The 16,975-nt window shown below is 44.3% G+C and overlaps 4 protein-coding genes across 7 annotated transcripts in view; 1 reads left to right on the top strand and 3 right to left on the bottom strand.

The window, feature by feature from the left end:
• The window catches only part of psmd8 (proteasome 26S subunit, non-ATPase 8), a 4,607-nt gene extending 2,073 nt beyond the window's left edge, over positions 1-2,534 (bottom strand). Inside the window, exons 1-5 of the mRNA XM_020614755.1 lie at positions 2,423-2,534; positions 1,798-1,870; positions 1,596-1,698; positions 1,337-1,502; positions 3-11 (exon numbers count right to left, since the gene is read on the bottom strand). Of these exons, the coding sequence (XP_020470411.1) occupies positions 3-11; positions 1,337-1,502; positions 1,596-1,698; positions 1,798-1,870; positions 2,423-2,527 (456 nt within the window). The 5' untranslated portion in view covers positions 2,528-2,534. The remainder of the gene's footprint in view (positions 1-2; positions 12-1,336; positions 1,503-1,595; positions 1,699-1,797; positions 1,871-2,422) is intronic.
• A 6-nt stretch (positions 2,535-2,540) lies between these two features.
• nup88 (nucleoporin 88) lies at positions 2,541-6,001 on the top strand. Its single transcript, XM_020614804.1, has one exon. The coding sequence runs from the start codon at positions 2,542-2,544 to the stop codon at positions 4,795-4,797; it is 2,256 nt and encodes a 751-aa protein (XP_020470460.1). The 5' UTR covers position 2,541; the 3' UTR covers positions 4,798-6,001.
• Positions 6,002-6,890: 889 nt separating this feature from the next.
• On the bottom strand, positions 6,891-13,604 carry ehd2b (EH-domain containing 2b). Of its 4 annotated transcripts, none has more exons than XM_020614796.1 (8): positions 13,509-13,604; positions 13,158-13,414; positions 11,609-12,078; positions 11,339-11,515; positions 10,211-10,362; positions 8,695-9,107; positions 8,402-8,566; positions 6,891-8,264 (listed from the first exon to the last, which is right to left on the bottom strand). In XM_020614796.1, the coding sequence occupies exons 3-8, from the start codon at positions 11,827-11,829 to the stop codon at positions 7,713-7,715; spliced, it is 1,680 nt and encodes a 559-aa protein (XP_020470452.1). In that variant the 5' UTR covers positions 11,830-12,078; positions 13,158-13,414; positions 13,509-13,604; the 3' UTR covers positions 6,891-7,712. The 4 variants fall into 4 exon arrangements, with proteins under 4 accessions (XP_020470452.1, XP_020470454.1, XP_020470455.1 ...); XM_020614798.1 differs by having other exon boundaries at positions 10,229-10,362; XM_020614799.1 differs by having other exon boundaries at positions 10,265-10,362.
• A 473-nt stretch (positions 13,605-14,077) lies between these two features.
• The window catches only part of bicra (BRD4 interacting chromatin remodeling complex associated protein), an 11,458-nt gene continuing 8,560 nt past the window's right edge, over positions 14,078-16,975 (bottom strand). Inside the window, exon 15 of the mRNA XM_020614713.1 lies at positions 14,078-16,951. Within this exon, the coding sequence (XP_020470369.1) occupies positions 15,330-16,951 (1,622 nt within the window). The 3' untranslated portion in view covers positions 14,078-15,329. The remainder of the gene's footprint in view (positions 16,952-16,975) is intronic.

The raw sequence follows: 16,975 nt of genomic DNA, 5'->3' as shown, positions 1-16,975 counted from the left end.
ACCATCAAGTACTGAAAAAGACAGCAAAGGTTATAAAACATTAATTTTATATACTGTTATTACTGTGTTACTTTTATAGAGAAAGAGAATTTCACAAACCCTGCATGCAACCAGGGGAAAAATGTTTGATCATTTGTGTCAATGAATTAGTATTTTGTAGCTCTGAATTCATTATATTTGTATGCATCTCACAGAAATGCAAAATAAAATTCTGTCAATGTGTATTCAATCTTGGTGTCCCCATAGACTGTCAATGACCTGATTTTTCATCAAATTTATTTTGTAATGATTTACAAAGACTACGTTCACACTGCAGGCTGAAGTGACTCAAATCCGATCTTTTTGCCCACATGTGACCCATATCCGATTTCCTTATGACAGTGTGAACAGCCCAAATCTGATTTTTTTCAAATCTGGCCCAGGCCACTTTCATATGTGGTCCTAAATCGGATACATATCCGATGTTTTGCGACTTCAGTCTGAACGGCCATGTCGCATTTCATGCGATTTTTATGTCATTGAAATGCGACAGATGTCACAATTCTGCGCTGGAGGAGGAGAGGCCATAAGCAATATTTTTGCTCTTTTACTTTTTATTTCTTTATTTCAATTGCACATTAACTGGTACATCGCTACGCACATGCTATCACGAGCCGCATCCATTTTTATTTTCGCAAACACAGTACGCTGCGTCTGACGTCACGTCCTCTTCTGCGCATGCGGGTCACTTCAGGGCCGTATACCGTTCACACATGAGACAGATGGCAGTTGCATTTAAATGACAGTGTGAACAACAGCGCAAAAAAATCGGATCTCGGCAAAAAATCCGATCTAAGCATTAAGACCTGCAGTGTGAACGTAGTCAAAGAGGCATATCTGACTATAGCAGCCAAAAGTAAACATTGCGTTTGGAAACTTTGTATTAAAAGCTATGTAAGAAATACAACATTTAGGAGTCAATCAAAAACAGAGAATATAATAGTCTGAAGTAATTAATTCATTAATGTACAGGAACCACTTCACCAGCCTGCCACTATCCTCCTCACTAACTGACTGAACTATCAACCACAACCTGCAACGCCAATTACTGCTGCTGTAATTCTGTAAAGGAATTAAGTAATTCTAGCACCCAACATTATTAATTTAAGGAACAATTTTAAGGGTATAAAGTCCTAAACGGATGCACAAATATAAATATTTTACCCCTGTTATTTGGGCACTGATAAAGTCCTAAACGGATGCACAAATATTTTACCCCTGTTATCTGGGCACTACAGAATAACAGTGTAACATCAAACCCTAAATGTGTGCTTTGTCTAGGCATAAAGTGCAGCACCTGCTCTAGTGACACTGGGTGCCTGATGTATACATTGGTCTGAATATCTCGTGCACTCAGTCTCTCAAGCTCTGTATGAAACTCAGACACACGGTTCTGTGAGAGCAGGAAGAGCAGGTTTAGTCCAAGTAACTGGTGCATGTAGGCAGCTTCGGGCAGTTCATCCCTAATGACAAAAGAAAGAACAATGTTAGAAAAAGGCACTGAGTACTATACAACAAGGTTCCACTACACATGAAAAACAAAAAGGTAATATTACTTGTAATCAAAGTAGTAACATTTTAGCTGGGCCATGTATCTCTCAAAGGATGGGATGTCCTTCTTAAGGATACTCCACAAGGCTCCAATTTCAAGGACATCACCTGAAAAACAGACACAAATCTGTCCCAATTCGCCAACACCAACCAATCTATGATTACTATGAATGTTGTCTGTCAGGTTGATTTGCCAGCCATACTTACGAGCTAAAATAAGCTGCTGCTTAGTGAGAGCGGACGCACTGGTAGGTAAAAAGTTCAGCTCCAGTAATGAAATCTGCAAAGGCAAATTTTTGTGTCATTTTCTACAAACGTTCACACGTAATATGTCGCACCTCTTCCCGCAAGGAGTAAATAAACATTGTCTCAACAACAGAACTTCAACAGTACAGTAGTAACAGTAACCGTATAATCAATAAGTAAAGAATACCTAACACTAAGTTAAGGTTAAAGAAACAAAGACGTAAATACCGTCTCAATAAAGCTCCGTGTAAATGTTTATTTTGTTGGAAATTGTTGGACAATGAATTAGCGAAACGTTAGCAAAACTGGCTGCAATGATTTATTTCCTGATACATATCCTAAAATTATTAAATAGACTATTACCCGAACACAAACACGTAGTTGACAAATAGAAACTCAACAATATTATAACGAAACTGCATGTGTACAAAGTTTACTTAATAAAAACACACATATTAGCCTAACTAGCCTAATTAGCAAGCTGAGCTACACATGCTAACAGGACTAACGATTCTCAAGAAGCAATGTTCCCGCTTGATAAAACTCAAAAGAGACAAATCGATGCAAATCAATCGAGCGACTCTACCTTAAGTTTGGTCAGAAGGTCTCCACATTTATTCAGGTTTGGGTTTTTCTTGTTCCACTCTGCTCTGAGTGTCTCATACAGCCCAACAGTCTCTTTCAACGCCATGGTGATTCTGCAAAATGTACGACGCCGGCCACCGTAATACGTTAAAAGACTGTCGCAAAACTATCGGGTTGCCATGGGCTGTTTTCTCTTTGAAACCGACGTTGATCAAGATGGCGGCATTCGGTGTAGAAAGGTGGCTGAATGATTTACCAAACCATGCTATTTTCAAAAAAATACAAGAGAAGTTGGGTTCGGAGCCTAGCACAAATGAAAGAGATATCGCTAAAAACCTCACCTTTTGTTTGGGTGGGGACTTTTTCCTGTGGAACGACGCAGACAGCGTGTTTTACACGACCAACTTACGACAGCTAAGCCCGGACGAGAGTCGCAGTAGCGGGAGCTATCAGACGTTGTTGTGTATCAACCCTCCTCTTTTCGAAGTGTGCCAGGTGTTGGTGAGTCCAACACAGCACCACATTGCGCTCATCGGGAAGCGTGGCATCTCGGTCCTAGAACTTCCTCAGCGGTGGGGCAAGAGGTCCGAGTTCGAGGGCGGACGAAGCGAAATCAACTGCAGGACAATCCCGGTGGCAGAGCGATTCTTCACCAGCTCACTGTCCGTGAATCTGAGGCAGGCAGCTTGGTACCCGAGTGAGACCGACGAACCCCATCTGGTGCTGCTCACATCCGACAACACAATCAGGTTTTACGGTCTGAAGTCGCCCCAGACGCCGGTCAATGTCCTGCCAGTTTCGCAGTCGGAAGATGGCAGCAGCATCCATCCACCGGACCGTTCCTATGCAGCATCTCTAGGCGAGATAGCTGTGGCGTTTGACTTTGGGCCGATTTCGCCCCCCCCTCGGAAGCTGACAGCAAGGTGGGCTAAAGAGCAGCTGCTCTACCCTCTGTATATTCTCTACGGAAATGGGGAAACCTATGTGAGCTACACGAGCCAGACAAACGGTGTGAGTGTAAGTAAACCTGCTGGGCCCCTTCCCATGTATCCTGCAGCAGAAGATAACTATGGCTATGAGGCTTGTGCGATTCTCTGCCTGCCATGCGTGCCCAGTATTCTAGTCATCGCCACAGAAACAGGCACGCTGTATCATTGCGTGGTACTGGACTCTGAAGAGGAGGAAGAGACGGGGGCAGTGGAAAAGTGGATCCGAGGCACAGAGGCAGTTCCAGCTTTGTATGTATTTGAGTGTGTTGAGTTAGAGCTTACCCTCAAAGTAGCCACAGGAGATGACGAGGAGCCTCAAGAACTTGATTTCACCTGCCCAATCAGACTGCACAGAGACCCCCTGTGCCAGCATAGGTATCATTGCACTCACGAAGCAGGAGTGCACAGCGTGGGGCTAATCTGGGCCAACAAGCTGCAGAAGTTCCTCCAGTCAGACGAGGAGGACAAGGACAGTCTCCAGGAACTGGCTGCTGAGAAGCGCTGTATTGTAGAGCACATTCTTTGCACTAGACCACTCCAGACCAGTCAGTCAGCTCCGGTTCGTGGCTTTTTGATTGTGTCTGACCTTGCCTTGGGAGCCACCATGATCTGCATCACCAGGGCCTACGAGTGCATCCTGTTGCCCTTGCTGAGCTCCATTCGCCCTCCCTCCCCTCCACTGCTTTGTTCCCATCCAGGTCCGGGCTCTGCTAGCTCCCCTCTGCGCAGGCTGGCCGACAACTCCTTCGAGCAGCACATCCGCAACATCCTGGCACGTAGCTCCACCAATCCCCTTGTACTCAAGGCTGGGGACAAGGACAAGACACCACCTCTACCAGAGTGTCTGCAGCTCCTCAGCAGAGCCACACAGGTCTTCCGTGAGGAATACATTCTCAAACAGGATATGGCCTGTGAGGAGATGCAGAGAAGAGTAAAACTCCTGACAGGCCAGAAGAACAAGCAGCTGGAGGAGCTGGCTGTGTGCAGGGAGGAGAGGAAAAGTCTGAGAGAAGCAGCAGAGAGGTTGGCTGATAAGTATGAAGATGCAAAGTATCGCCAGGAAACCATTGTGAACAGGGTCAAAAAAGTGTTGGGCAGCCTGCAAAGCCAACTACCCATACTCTCCAACAGTGAGAAGGATATGAAGAAGGAGCTTCAGGCAATCAATGATCAACTGAAACACCTGGACAACTGCATCAAACAGGTGAACATGAAGATGGAGTACCAGAAGACACAAGTGGACAAGGCTGTGCCTGTAGCCAGGACGACCATGTCACTCAATGCCCACCAGAAGAAGGTTGTTCAGGATGTGCTCAGAGAACAGGGACAGGAAATTGGTGGTATGATGAAACAGATCAAAGATGTGAAAAATTATTTTAGTTTCTAAGCACTAGAATTCACTAAAATGAGAAAATGTTTCAGATGCTCTTTTGAATATGGTCAGAAAATCTACCTTTTGTGACACTTAACAAGGGCTTTAGCTCTAAGTGATTGCACCATGTGTGGAATGGGTATGAGAGTTGAGAAATATTTTATATATACTGATATAACTTTACCTTTGATACTAGGTCTTATCTCTTAATAGTGATGCGGTAGCTTTACCTTTGTGTCATACTTTGCATATTTTTACATCAGTGGTTCCAAATGTTAAGGCTTGATTCTGTGATTTAGTCAGAGCAGAATGTGTTATGTATGTGCAGGTAAAATGGGAAAATAGTTTGAGCTACCAAGCTATGTTCAACATGATTTGCTTTCTTTTTGGATGTATAATAAACTTCAGAGTTATCTGTAACTAATGTAACTCATTTGTGACAAAATACAACAGCTGGTTAAATATTTTGTAACATCTTTGGCAAGTGAAATTACACATGAATTAAAATGTAGATTGACTTAAACATTAAAATAGTGTATATAAAATAAGACTTTAAAAAGGTTTCAAGGACAAGTTCTCAGTTTTCATAGTCTAAATTAATACAATAATCATGTAAATTGAAAGTTATTGGTCACCAGTTATTCACATGTGGAGTCAAAATTACAGTCCTTGTTAGATCAAGCTGTATGTATTATAAATGCACCCTTAAATTTAACACTCTGTAACATGCCCACTTAAAATGACTAACTTTTGTGAAGCCTCTTATTAGTTTCAGCTGAACATTAAAATGCTGTCTTGCACAACAGGAGTATTTGGGTTTCACTGACTTGAAAAAAAGCGAACTTATCCTTTAATGCACATGCCTCCAGTCTGCCACCTACTGTTGGACACTGTAATGTTTATTATTTTAGTGTAAGTTTGCCAGGAATCCAGTATCCACCAGAGGTCACTCCTCTCCAGAGTGGGTGACCTCAGTTTTTCTTCCACCACAGGTTTGCTAGTAAGGAATTCCCCACATAAACACGGTGACGTATACGGAGACCCCGGTTTCCTTAAGTAAGCTTCATTCTTGGGGATGTCTGATGTTGGTCCTCTGCTCTAGTTTGGACCTGTGTGTAAGCCTCACCCCACTGCTTTGGCAGCACTGTGTGTTCTGATCTGGGCAACAAATGTTTGTGATTTGCTATGACTCAGCACAGCCTAATTATGTAACAGATGGGCATTGTTCAAACTTCTGAGGGAAATTTTTTATTCTGCTCTCTAAAATGGCATTGCTAGCAGTGACTTGAAAATATAAATGAAGTAGATTAAGAAGACTTTTTTTTTTTTTTTTACCTATCTCCGTTTCTGCTGCTCCTTCTCTCACACAGACACAGGAGAGGGTGTGGCAAACTGCAGGTCTAGCACAGGAACACTCCAAATAAGGGGATGTTGTTACAGTCTTTCATAAAGGTACAGTGTCTAGATCCTGTGCATGAGCCTAAGGAAACTTAGCGGACCCTAGGAAAGGCGATATTAATAACTCTTGGGCCAGCCCACCACATTCTTCACATGTGAGTCACAGTAAGCCAGAGAGCAGCGAGGAAAGGGCTGGATTGCCTCTGTTTCTCATTTGTGTTTCTTTCCATGGAGGAGTGGAACAGGGAAGGCCACCCCTTCTTTTGCAAACCCTGAGATTGTTATGTGAAACACACACAGTTCTACATGGGATACAAATATTAGTGCAGATAGTTTACACAGACAAAAACAAGATGCACATACAGGCTAGTGAGTGTGTGAATGTAGAACTAGCCAGTGACAAGGGGGAATGCACTGTATAACTGTGTGTGAAAGAAAGAGAGTGAGAAGAGGCTTCAGATGGTGGGAATGAGAGGGGAGAGAGTCTTGGAAAATGGTGATATGGGCACTTGGCAGGAGACAGTGTGAGTCACCATTTAACTGATTTGTCACAGAGAGACCAAACAAGCTTGATAGAAGGAAAATATTGTTAAAAGAGTGACAAAATGCACTCAATTATTAGCTTCGCATTATGTACTTCATATTTAACAATAGCCATTTGAGCTTTGTTGCGATAGTTTCCTTACAAAAGGGCCACAACAGAGACAAGACACAGTCAGGGAATTTTATTTGTTTACAATAACAGTTGGTGAAGCTGTGTACAGTAGTTGGTAATATATCAATCATTCAGTCTAGTTGAACAGGTCGTCTTAGCACGTGATGCTCTTTTATACAACTGAGGCCTTGCTCTGCACATACAAAATGAGAGCAACAATTACAAAAATAATATATAAAGTATGCTCAAAACTGTGACATGTAAAGCATCAAAGTGAAGTGCATTCAGGTTATTGGAGGTGCACTGTCAGACTGAGGTGGAAATGCTATAAACAAATCATTTAAGCAAAAGCCTACAAAAGACATTTGTAGAAGATATCTTACTGGGATGACCAAATCTAAAAATTGCATAATCCTACACATTATAATACTGTGTCATTGCAGTACAGTCACCAAAGGAATGTTAAATTTAACGGCTTTAACAGAGAAAGGTTTTTCTCTGTACTTGGTCAAATATATGCTGAAGTCCGTTCGTTTACAGGGTGCCAGCTTTCATTTACTTCTGCTCAGCAAACACAAGATATAGTTTTAAAACCTCATCATAAAAAGCAAACTATGAGGAGCCAAAAGGAAAAGCAACCAGACCCGTTTGACTTCTTAAAACACAATCTTTGGCAATAGGCCCTTGTTATAGGCTCAAAGGTGTGGCTTACACTTAAATACAGTATATTCCAATGTGCAAGACCAAATTCAGTCTCAGAGGAAAAGCTGAACACATTACAAACAACACCTTGACATGGGTCTGGGGGAAAACAAAAGCAAATACAAACAGTAGCATAAGTGTGACAGCCAACAGAGAAGAGCATCTTGTGACATGTCTATGCATCAGAACCCTTCTGCCTGCGTTTGGAGGGTGGGATCAGACGGGTAGGGAGCTCAGGGGGCAGGCCATGACCCTCCAGCTTGACCTCAATCAGGTGGCTGGCCAGGGCAAATTCCTCATCATCCAGCATGCCATCATGGTCCACATCTGATAGCTTCCAGATGCGACCCAGCACTGAGTTGGGCAGGCGGGAGCTCACCATCCAGTCTTTAGCCTTGGTGCCACTCAGTTTCCCCTCATTGGGAGCGAGGTTATAGAAGATTTCATCATATTTGGGCTTGTCTTTGGTCACCACCCAGTCCTCCCCCTCCTCCTCACATTCCTCTCCATTTGCTTCAGCAAAGGGGTTGCCCTCATTGAATGGTCCAGCACGGGTCCCCAGGAAGGCTCCACCCTGCACACCTAGTTGCTCACCTGCTTCCAGCTCTTCCTGCCGCAGGAGGGGCATCAATTTGGCAATGTCACCAGCGAGCAGCTCATCCAAGGCTGCCATCAGATTAGGCTTCAAGGTCTTGAACTTGGTGAAATCATGAACCATCAGTTGCTCCTTTAAAAGTGAATGATAAAATGTGTTAGCTGGAAGATTTAACATGTTAAAAATGTTATTGAGCATTAAAAGAGAAGTATTTGCCTTATGGGCTCCTTGATGTGCTCAGCTGTGAAAACCAAGAGTCTCAGACTAACCTGCATCTTAGTACAATCTGGGAAGTCTCCAGAAGAAATGTTGTGCTGCAGCTGAATCTTGGAGAAAATAACTGGAAGCTGGTAGATGAGATTCTTCTTTTTATTGTCTTTCCTGAAGACAGAAGGCATCTCCTGCTTCAGATAACTGATGATGTGGGCATGGACCTAGCATTAAGGATATCAATAAAGGAGATTAAGATTCTTCCTTCTGGGTTTTAACACTACTAAGAATGCAGTAATTTAATGAATACATGGTGAGGTGTCCAAAAGCATATGCACCGTGAGCCACCCACCCTAACCAGACGTGCCCTCTTGACCAGGTCGTTGAGCTTGCGTAAAGCTGCATTGCGAGGCAGGTTTTGGATGTCAGCAAACAGATCCTCCTCCTCCAGCTCAAACAGCTTACGGTTGTCTGTAACCATCAGCGGCTCTGACCAGAAGGAACCAATGTAGACACGCAGAACCTCTGGGGTGCCAAACACCTTCCCCAGGGACCACATGAGTGCACCGTACACACGCATCAGCTGCTGGGTGCCCACCATGTCTGCCTTGTTGAGGACCACACGCAGCTTGTCCTCATTGCCCTTTAGGGCACTGATGGCCTCGGAGAACTCATCTGATATCTCCAGTTTATGGGCATCAAAGAGCAGGATGATGCGGTCTACACGTTCTGCAAACCAGCGCAGCACAGCTGGGAAGTCGTAGCCTGTTTGAATAGAAAATGTTTTAATAATTAAGTAAGTCGTAGCCTGTTTGAATAGAAAATGGTTAAATAATTAAGTCATAAACCTACAGTAAATGTGCACTATGCACTAAACAAAATCAAAGGTGACAGGAGGGCAGAAGGTCGACAGACACAAACCCTTTGCAACTCATATCTCTTCTTCTCTATGCAAAATACCACATGGTAAAAACTATTCTTTTAACGTGTAAAATACCAATCCACATGTCTGATAACACCAACTCTCATATGTTTGGGTGATTTAATCTGTATCAGCATGATCATCCTAAAAGGGACAATTCATCCACAATACAAAAACATATTTACCCAGTTACCTCCTGAAGCACAGCCCTATAGATAGTTCTGATCTTCAGACAGCCATCTCTGACTCTTCTTTAAACAGAGAACTGGTTTGTGGGGCTCACAGCACTAAAAGATTATATCTAACAACACTGTCTTTTCAAAAACAGTGTCCCAGTTGCTCTGTATAAACTACAGACTTCACAGTGAGCAGTTTGCACTGGAACAATTTCTTACCAATGAAATCATAAGAAATGGTCTGCATTATAAAAAAAGTAGTTTCTGGAAAGACATGTTGTTGAATTTTTAAAATATAGATTTAATTCTGTGAGAACCACAAATGACATTCCAATCACCTCCACTGCACTTGGGGGGGGTGGAGGGTGGAGAATCTTGCCAAAACTATCTGCAGATTTCACCAGTGGTAAGTGAGGAAATATGTTTTTCATATTGCGGATGCACTGACCCTTTAACTTGTTAGTTGCTCAGTCAGATTGATGTGTGTAATGGGTTACTTGAAGCATGGATGAACAGAAAAGTGAAAAACTACTGTGAGATGTTGATGATGATAGTTATTTTTCAACAGTACATTGCTCCAGTATGCACTACTGTTCCTGATTATGGTTTTATCCTCTGTGTACGGGTGTGATACTTTCGTCCCCTGCTGCCAAGTGTTATTGTGACAGAGCAAACTGGTCCCATGAGTTAGCCAGGCAAGCCAAGGAGATGAGTTTGTGAGAAGGCTTGCAGGGATGTGTCTCTGCAAGCCCCCCATGACTTCTCCTCACCTTTGCCACCGCCCTCACCTCGGCTACCGCCCGCACCTCTGCTACCGCCCTCACCTCGGCTCACTCTCTGCTTGGCCCCTGACAGGATTCCCGGTGTGTCAATAATGCTGATACTCTCCAGGACCTGGTTGGACATCTGGGCGCACTGAAACCTGGTATTTACAGCAGCAGACGGGAAAAGTCACATAAACAATATGACAAAAGTTCAGACAGGTCAAGTTTGTTTAAAAAGACTGTCAGTGCAGATGGAAAGAATCTAAATCATGTGAAAAATGGTCAACTCTTATCAAAGAAGCCAGTGTGATCTGACGAGCATATTGGAAGCTGCCCTCTCCACTCCCCCATCCCTCCCTTGCAAGCCATTGTGTGCAAGCAGGGCTCTTATTGCTCTGCGCTTCCTGAAGGAAAATGACCACTACTGCCAAAATCAAACAATAAGGCCTGCTAGCAATGTATGGCTTAGAACAACAACACCACTTCCTGTAGCTTAGGAGCTTAATGAGCGTACCAGCTCCCAGAACAGGAAGTCAAAGCAAAAGGAGAGACGTAAATGCATTCACAAACACACCCTGCAGAGGGAGTGAGGGATTCTGCTGGAAAACTGGCATCAGAATTTCATGTTGGAGCCCCATTAATTAATAAGAGCACTGCATGTTCCTGTCAACACTGGCCTGCAAAACCATGTTTAGTAGCTAAGAGCGCTTTATTGTAAAACTGTGGAAAAACAAAAATTTGGCAGTGCAGCCAGAAGTCCTCAGTGTTAAGATTTTTCTTATAGGTTCCATAAGCCTCATTTTATTTGTCTTTGCCCAAAGGGGTTGTGGAGCCCTCTGACCTCATCTTTCAACTTGCGTACATTGCAGATCCTGAGCACATCAGATTTCATCACCCTCTCGGCGATCTCGCTCCTTTTCTCCATTTTTCCACAAATAAGGAAAGTGCCTCCCCACTCTGACATTTGGCACAGAGACTAGAAATTCCAAAACGCTAAAAAAAACTTTGTTATCTATCGTCCCTGTTTTCTTTCCCTGGGTTCTCTCACATAGTCTATCCATTTCATGCTGATATAACTGGCTCCCTCAGTGGAATCATTACACAACACACTGGGAATAAACTTCCTGCTCTCACCTGTTGAGAAAGGTGTTTCCAAAAGGGTTAAGGTTGCGGAAAGGCTTGTTGGGGTCGACAATAAGGGCGTTCCCTGGGATGACTGACTCCACCTCCCCATGCATGATAGCAGTGAAGCAGTCGGTGGTGGGCTCAGGTCCCACCCTGCTGCCAGGAATATCCTGCTCCAGTAGATACCTGTCAGTCACACACACCGCTTGTGATCATTTTCACTATCAGAACTTCAATAAAGTGCAAAGTTCAACATGATGCAGAGCTGTAATATCTTACTTGATGAACGTTGTCTTTCCTGTGGAGTACTGTCCCACCACCAGCACCATAGGCTTGTTATCAAAGTCTGCATCCTCCAGACTGGCAGAGTGGAAGTCATGGAAACCATAGTACTGCTCCAGAGGAAGCAGCTTCTCTCGATACAGGGACTTTAGCCCCTCTGTCACAGTGCGGATCACCTCAGGTGCCTTCTTCACATTTTTTCGCCCCCAGCGTGACATGTTGGTTGACTAACAAGATAGTGAACCTCTTTCAAAAATCTGTGTCAAAGTGTCTCTTGTATTGCTCTGTAATTCCTGTGGCTGAACCTTGGAAAACCTTCAGGTGTTTCCTGTGTTTATGTGATTACTGCTCACTTGTCCTTGAAACCTTGTCTGCACACGCTGAGAGGAATGATAAAACTGATGTATTGTTTGATGTCTGGATCTTACCCTTTGAAAAACAGTCACTGCTCTGATAACTTATAACTCCTGAAACATGAAGAGAAAAGGAGACAAGCAGAGATTAATCCAAAAAGAAAAAAGGCATTAAGAACCTCAGGTGATGAAAGTCTGTCAGAATCTAGAGTAAGGATGTGGAATCTGGAGCAAGCTTCAGTCTGCCAAACATGGTCAGTGCCTGCCTGGAAAAAGTTGGTGTTCGTGCTGGAAAACTTGCAAACCCAGCCCTGTGGGGGGGTTTGCACAGAGACAGCTCATTTCTTTACAATGAAATGACTAAGAAATTCCTTTTACCTCGTGGAGTTTCTCTTTGCGGAACGTTAAATGTGGTCATGACTCAGTTCTTCATGTAAGGAAAAGAGAGTAATCTCTACATGGAAGAACAATCTTTTTTCACTGTCGTGTACAGTACATAAACAAATACTGGGCTAGGAATTGAAGACACAACTGATTTTAAGCACCAGACTGACACAACGGCACAACGGTAAGACACACATCAGCAGACTAAACCATCTACGGAGAGATTCTCTCTTTCAAATCCCATCTGAACTAGGATAAAACAAATATCTGCCCAGAGGAGAAAAGGCAACACACTCCTCTCTCACATGTCACAAGACCAGTGTGGAATGGCGAACCCTGGATATCTACAGGAGAGCCATTAAATGTGATTTGGCTGCCATTGCGTACAAACGTATTGTGCATGGCCAGCTATGTGAGTAAAGGTTGATTTACAGGCTTTCCATGAGACTTAAAAGATTTGGTTGAGGCTCTGGGAGCAATCTATAAAGCTTAAGGACGAAAGAAAATGCCTTAGGGGTTTGTGCAGCACAGTAGCAACAGAGTTTTTGGACTGGAACAAGAAATGTAACATTTTAGCCTGCAGCAACAAGTATCAGGGGAGTCATACTACATTATCCAAATGAAGAAAGGAAAAATCTTCATAAAGTTTCATCATACAATAATTCTTCAGCTAAGCTGTGAACTGATAACACTTAATACTATCAAAGCTCACTTTCCTCTACTGCATCACAATCTGGCTATATTTGAGTAAAGGTTAAAGTACAACCGATTGTCATAGCTATATTTAAAAGTTTAAAAGAAGTATTTACCAAGTTATTAAGAAGAAAGCACACACTTCTTCAAGCACCTTGATCTCTCTCCAGTCTTTCCCTCTGGAGCTTGGAAAATATTTTGACTTGAGGAGAAAAAACAGTCTCTTTGGAGGAGCTGCTGCTACATGTATGGGTGTAACTCTGACAGCAAATAGGAACCTTCAGTGCAGTTAGAGTACAGAAGATCACTCTTCTCCAGGGTTTAATGTATTTCAGATGAGCTCCGCATCTGGCAGGGATCCTTACTCAGCTTGCTGAAAGAGCACAAAGCAAATAGTCAGACACACAGGCACACCACACTGGGGTAACTTTTCACTCCCTTTGCTTGCTTCTTGTAGTTTAACGCACCTCTTTTTCCAGAGATGCCTGGCAACACTGTGGCCAGCACTAACACTCTGCTCAGGGCAGGGATGAGCTCAACTGTGGCCAGAGGGGCGTGGACCTGGAGGAGGAGGCTGTGAATAAATATTCTCCTAAAAATCTGGGTGGAGTCAAATTTTTCTTCTTTAACGTGACAGAACAGTGTCCTTCTGCATATTTTGAATAACCACCTCATGCTGCAAGGCTCCAGCTGTGGCTTGCAACTCCTGTGTTTTGTAAAGTTAACAGATGGTTATTTTCTACTCAACTTACTGTAACGTTTACAGATGTGACAATTTTTCCCATCAGTCTACACTCTCTTGCTCATCCCAAACTCTGTGAACCTTCAGGCAAAGACAGCCAGCTCTACTTTTTCACTTCCATGCTCCACCTGCTGGTTGTCTGACAGAGAACACACCCCACTGCTGCCACCGCTAATACCATCCCCTCCTCACTATCACACAGCACAGTGGTCAGGAGTCATCCAGAGGAATGGGCCTTGACAATCAGGAATCGCTCTCTGAACTGCTAGATAAACAACTAGAAGACCTGCCATGTTTCATAAAAGAAGCAAGGTTTAATTTACACTTTTACTAAATGTACATTTCTTTTTAAAAAGTGTCATTATACACAATAAATACAATACAAAATTAATCTGTAATACTATACTTCAAATTTTCTTACGGTCTTTTTGTACATTATTATTGTTCCTTTTTTCCATTTCAATGTTTGTGCTGTGTTTGTGTCTGAATTGTCAACCAGGCTTAGAAAACACAAAAACACACATGGGAGGCAGGGATACACTGCAGAAAGATGAAACAGACCGAGAACACAGAAAACCAACAGTTAAAACTGGCCTGCCACGTGCTGACCGAAATGCATACAGTCCTAACCTGGCATCAGAATCACCGGTGGGGGGCAGGTGTGTGGAGGCATGGTCTAAAAACAGGAACCAGGAAATTCATCATCATGACATTAGAACACAATTTCCTAACAACATAGGCAATTACATCTGGACAGTAGTCAATCAAAAGGAAAACTTCACATAGTTTGATTTTATCAACATTTTACTTCAAAATGTATGTGATGTCTGTATGACATACACACATGTTGGAGGATGAGGCCACTGCTTTTGCCAAATGAAGCAGTTGCCTTGCAAACGCAATTGAGCCTCCGGGTTTAATTACTGTCTAAAGAAAAGTATTCTTCATAAAGACATAAACTGTTTCTCTTTCACATGTGCTGTTTGCTTCTGTGTGACAACCTTATCTTTGTGAAGAGAATAAAATTTGGTTGGCAAACCAAGACACAATGTATTACGACCTTTTATAGTATGAACCTGGTTGTATTCTCTTCTGCTTCTCAGCTGCAGGTAGTCAAGTTAAAGAAGGTTGTTGTCTTCTGAACTGTTTAAATGAGCTGTCACTGGGACACTGTTGAAACCAGGAGATGAACCGTTGTGGTGCTCAAGCCACATGAAAGGAATGATCAAACAAAAGATAATGCAACTTCTGCAAATCTCGTCTTGTTATTCAAACCTGACTGACAGAACACAGAAAACACCAGGCATCTTCAATTCTGCAATTCAGAGACAGTTTTACCTTTGACCACACATTCCCTTACTCCACCACAGGTCTACCTCAGGCTGTAAATGACAATGAAATGTCTGGACAATTCAAATGGACAAACAAAACCAACAAAGCTTGGCAGAGTAGTACAGTGATACTGTTTTCACAGTGCCCCTCTTCCCCTGCCACCAAGTCTGTCTTTTAGATACCCCTGTCAGTCTGGGCTGGGGCTGAGGAGCTGTTATCTGCTTTGAGTCTGGGGGACCAGGCTGCCATTGTGGCCACGGCCACCGACCTGAGGGTGCTGGGCCAAGGAGGAGGACGAGGAAGCAGAGGAGGGAGGTGGGACTGAGGCTCTGTGGGACGAGGCTGCCAAGCCCCCTGGGCACTGGCTTTGGTGTTGATGAGGCTTGCTGTTGCCCCCCTTCATGTGGTGCCCGCGGGCAGAGGGCTCCTGCTGCAGGTTTAGGATGCTGTCGATGGCACACTGTAGGTGCTCGTTCAGAGAGTCGTCTGGAGGGCTGCCACTGGAGAAGCTGGCGTTGTCCATGTCGGGAGAGTCTGACTTGCAGCGTTTGGCAGGAAGCAGAGAGTCTCGTGTGAAGGACTCTGGAGAGGGAGGCCCAGGGGCATGCTGGTCCATTCTGAATGTCCCACCTGTCCTATGCCTATTTTTCCCACTTGCTCTTGTGTATTTATTTACATTTGTTTCTTGGTCTGTGTGTTCCTCCCCTCTCTCATTTGCCCCTTCCGTGTCTAGGAGCTGTGGGAGGTGATGGTGTGTGGTTTTGATACCACGGTTAAACACCTCGTCCACTTCGTCCAGCCTCTGCATTGTACTCCCTAAATGTCCCATTTGGTGGCTTGACTCTGTGTGAGTATGTGAGGCCTCCCTGCCCCTTTTCTCCACCTTCACACTGGCTATCACTGTCCGCTCTGAGGGGGATGAGGCCTCATGCCTGGGGGATGACGGCGTGGGTCTGGGGTAGGATAAACTCTCATCTCCTCCACCTGGGACACCAGGTCTGAGCCGGGGACTGATGTTTTCCCGGTATGTTTTTCGAAGGGGGAGTCGGCAGGTTGTCTGTGAGGAAGTGGCAGTGGAGGCAGGATTGTGCTTGACCCCACCCATTTCATTGTGATCCACTGTCCCATTCATTTGAGTGGAGGATGAGGAGGAGGTGGATGATGACCAAGTATGAGAGGAAGAGGTAGAGGAAGATGGGGCTATGGTGACTGATGAGGCAGAAGAAGCAGTGCATACAGGGGACTGAGTTCTGATCACTGTAGCAGAAGGAGCTGATAAAGAGTAGGACTTTGGGTGTGGTACAGCAGCTTCAGACTGAGTCTGAGATATGGACTGACTGCTCTGCTGAGGTTGAGGCATGTGCACTGGGTCTAAGGCAGTATTGTGGACCACCTTACTGAACCCTGTTTGATCCTGCTTGATCTTCAGCTTCAAGCCAATTCTCCTGCGAGCCTCGTAGGTCTTGATAGGTGGTTTGCTGGTTCTCTGCGGTAGAGCGTCGTTTTGAGAATTGAAGGATGAGGAGGAGAAAGAGGAAGATGCTGCAGGAGCACGACTGAAAGAGGAGTTCTGGCTGACAGGTTCAGCCACCACCTTGCTTGGTGCAGCTGGAGGTGGTGGACAGCTGCTGGACCAGGACACAGAGGCTCCAGCTTCACCATGCTTTATTACCAGTTTGGTAGGGGGGAAAGGGGTGACAGATGGGGTTGCAGGAGGAGGTGGAGCTGGAACAAGTATGGGTGCAGGCGGAGGGTTTGGAGCAATATTTGGAAGAGGGGCTGGGGTAGGAGCAGAAGGTGCTGGAGCAGGAGCAACAGCAGCTGCACCTCCACCCACTGAGGGGGGGTCAGCAGCAGACG

This window comes from Monopterus albus, unplaced genomic scaffold (genome assembly GCF_001952655.1).
Source record: "Monopterus albus unplaced genomic scaffold, M_albus_1.0 scaffold150.1, whole genome shotgun sequence".
Lineage (NCBI taxonomy): Eukaryota > Metazoa > Chordata > Actinopteri > Synbranchiformes > Synbranchidae > Monopterus > Monopterus albus.
This window is presented reverse-complemented; position numbering and strand designations above follow the sequence as displayed.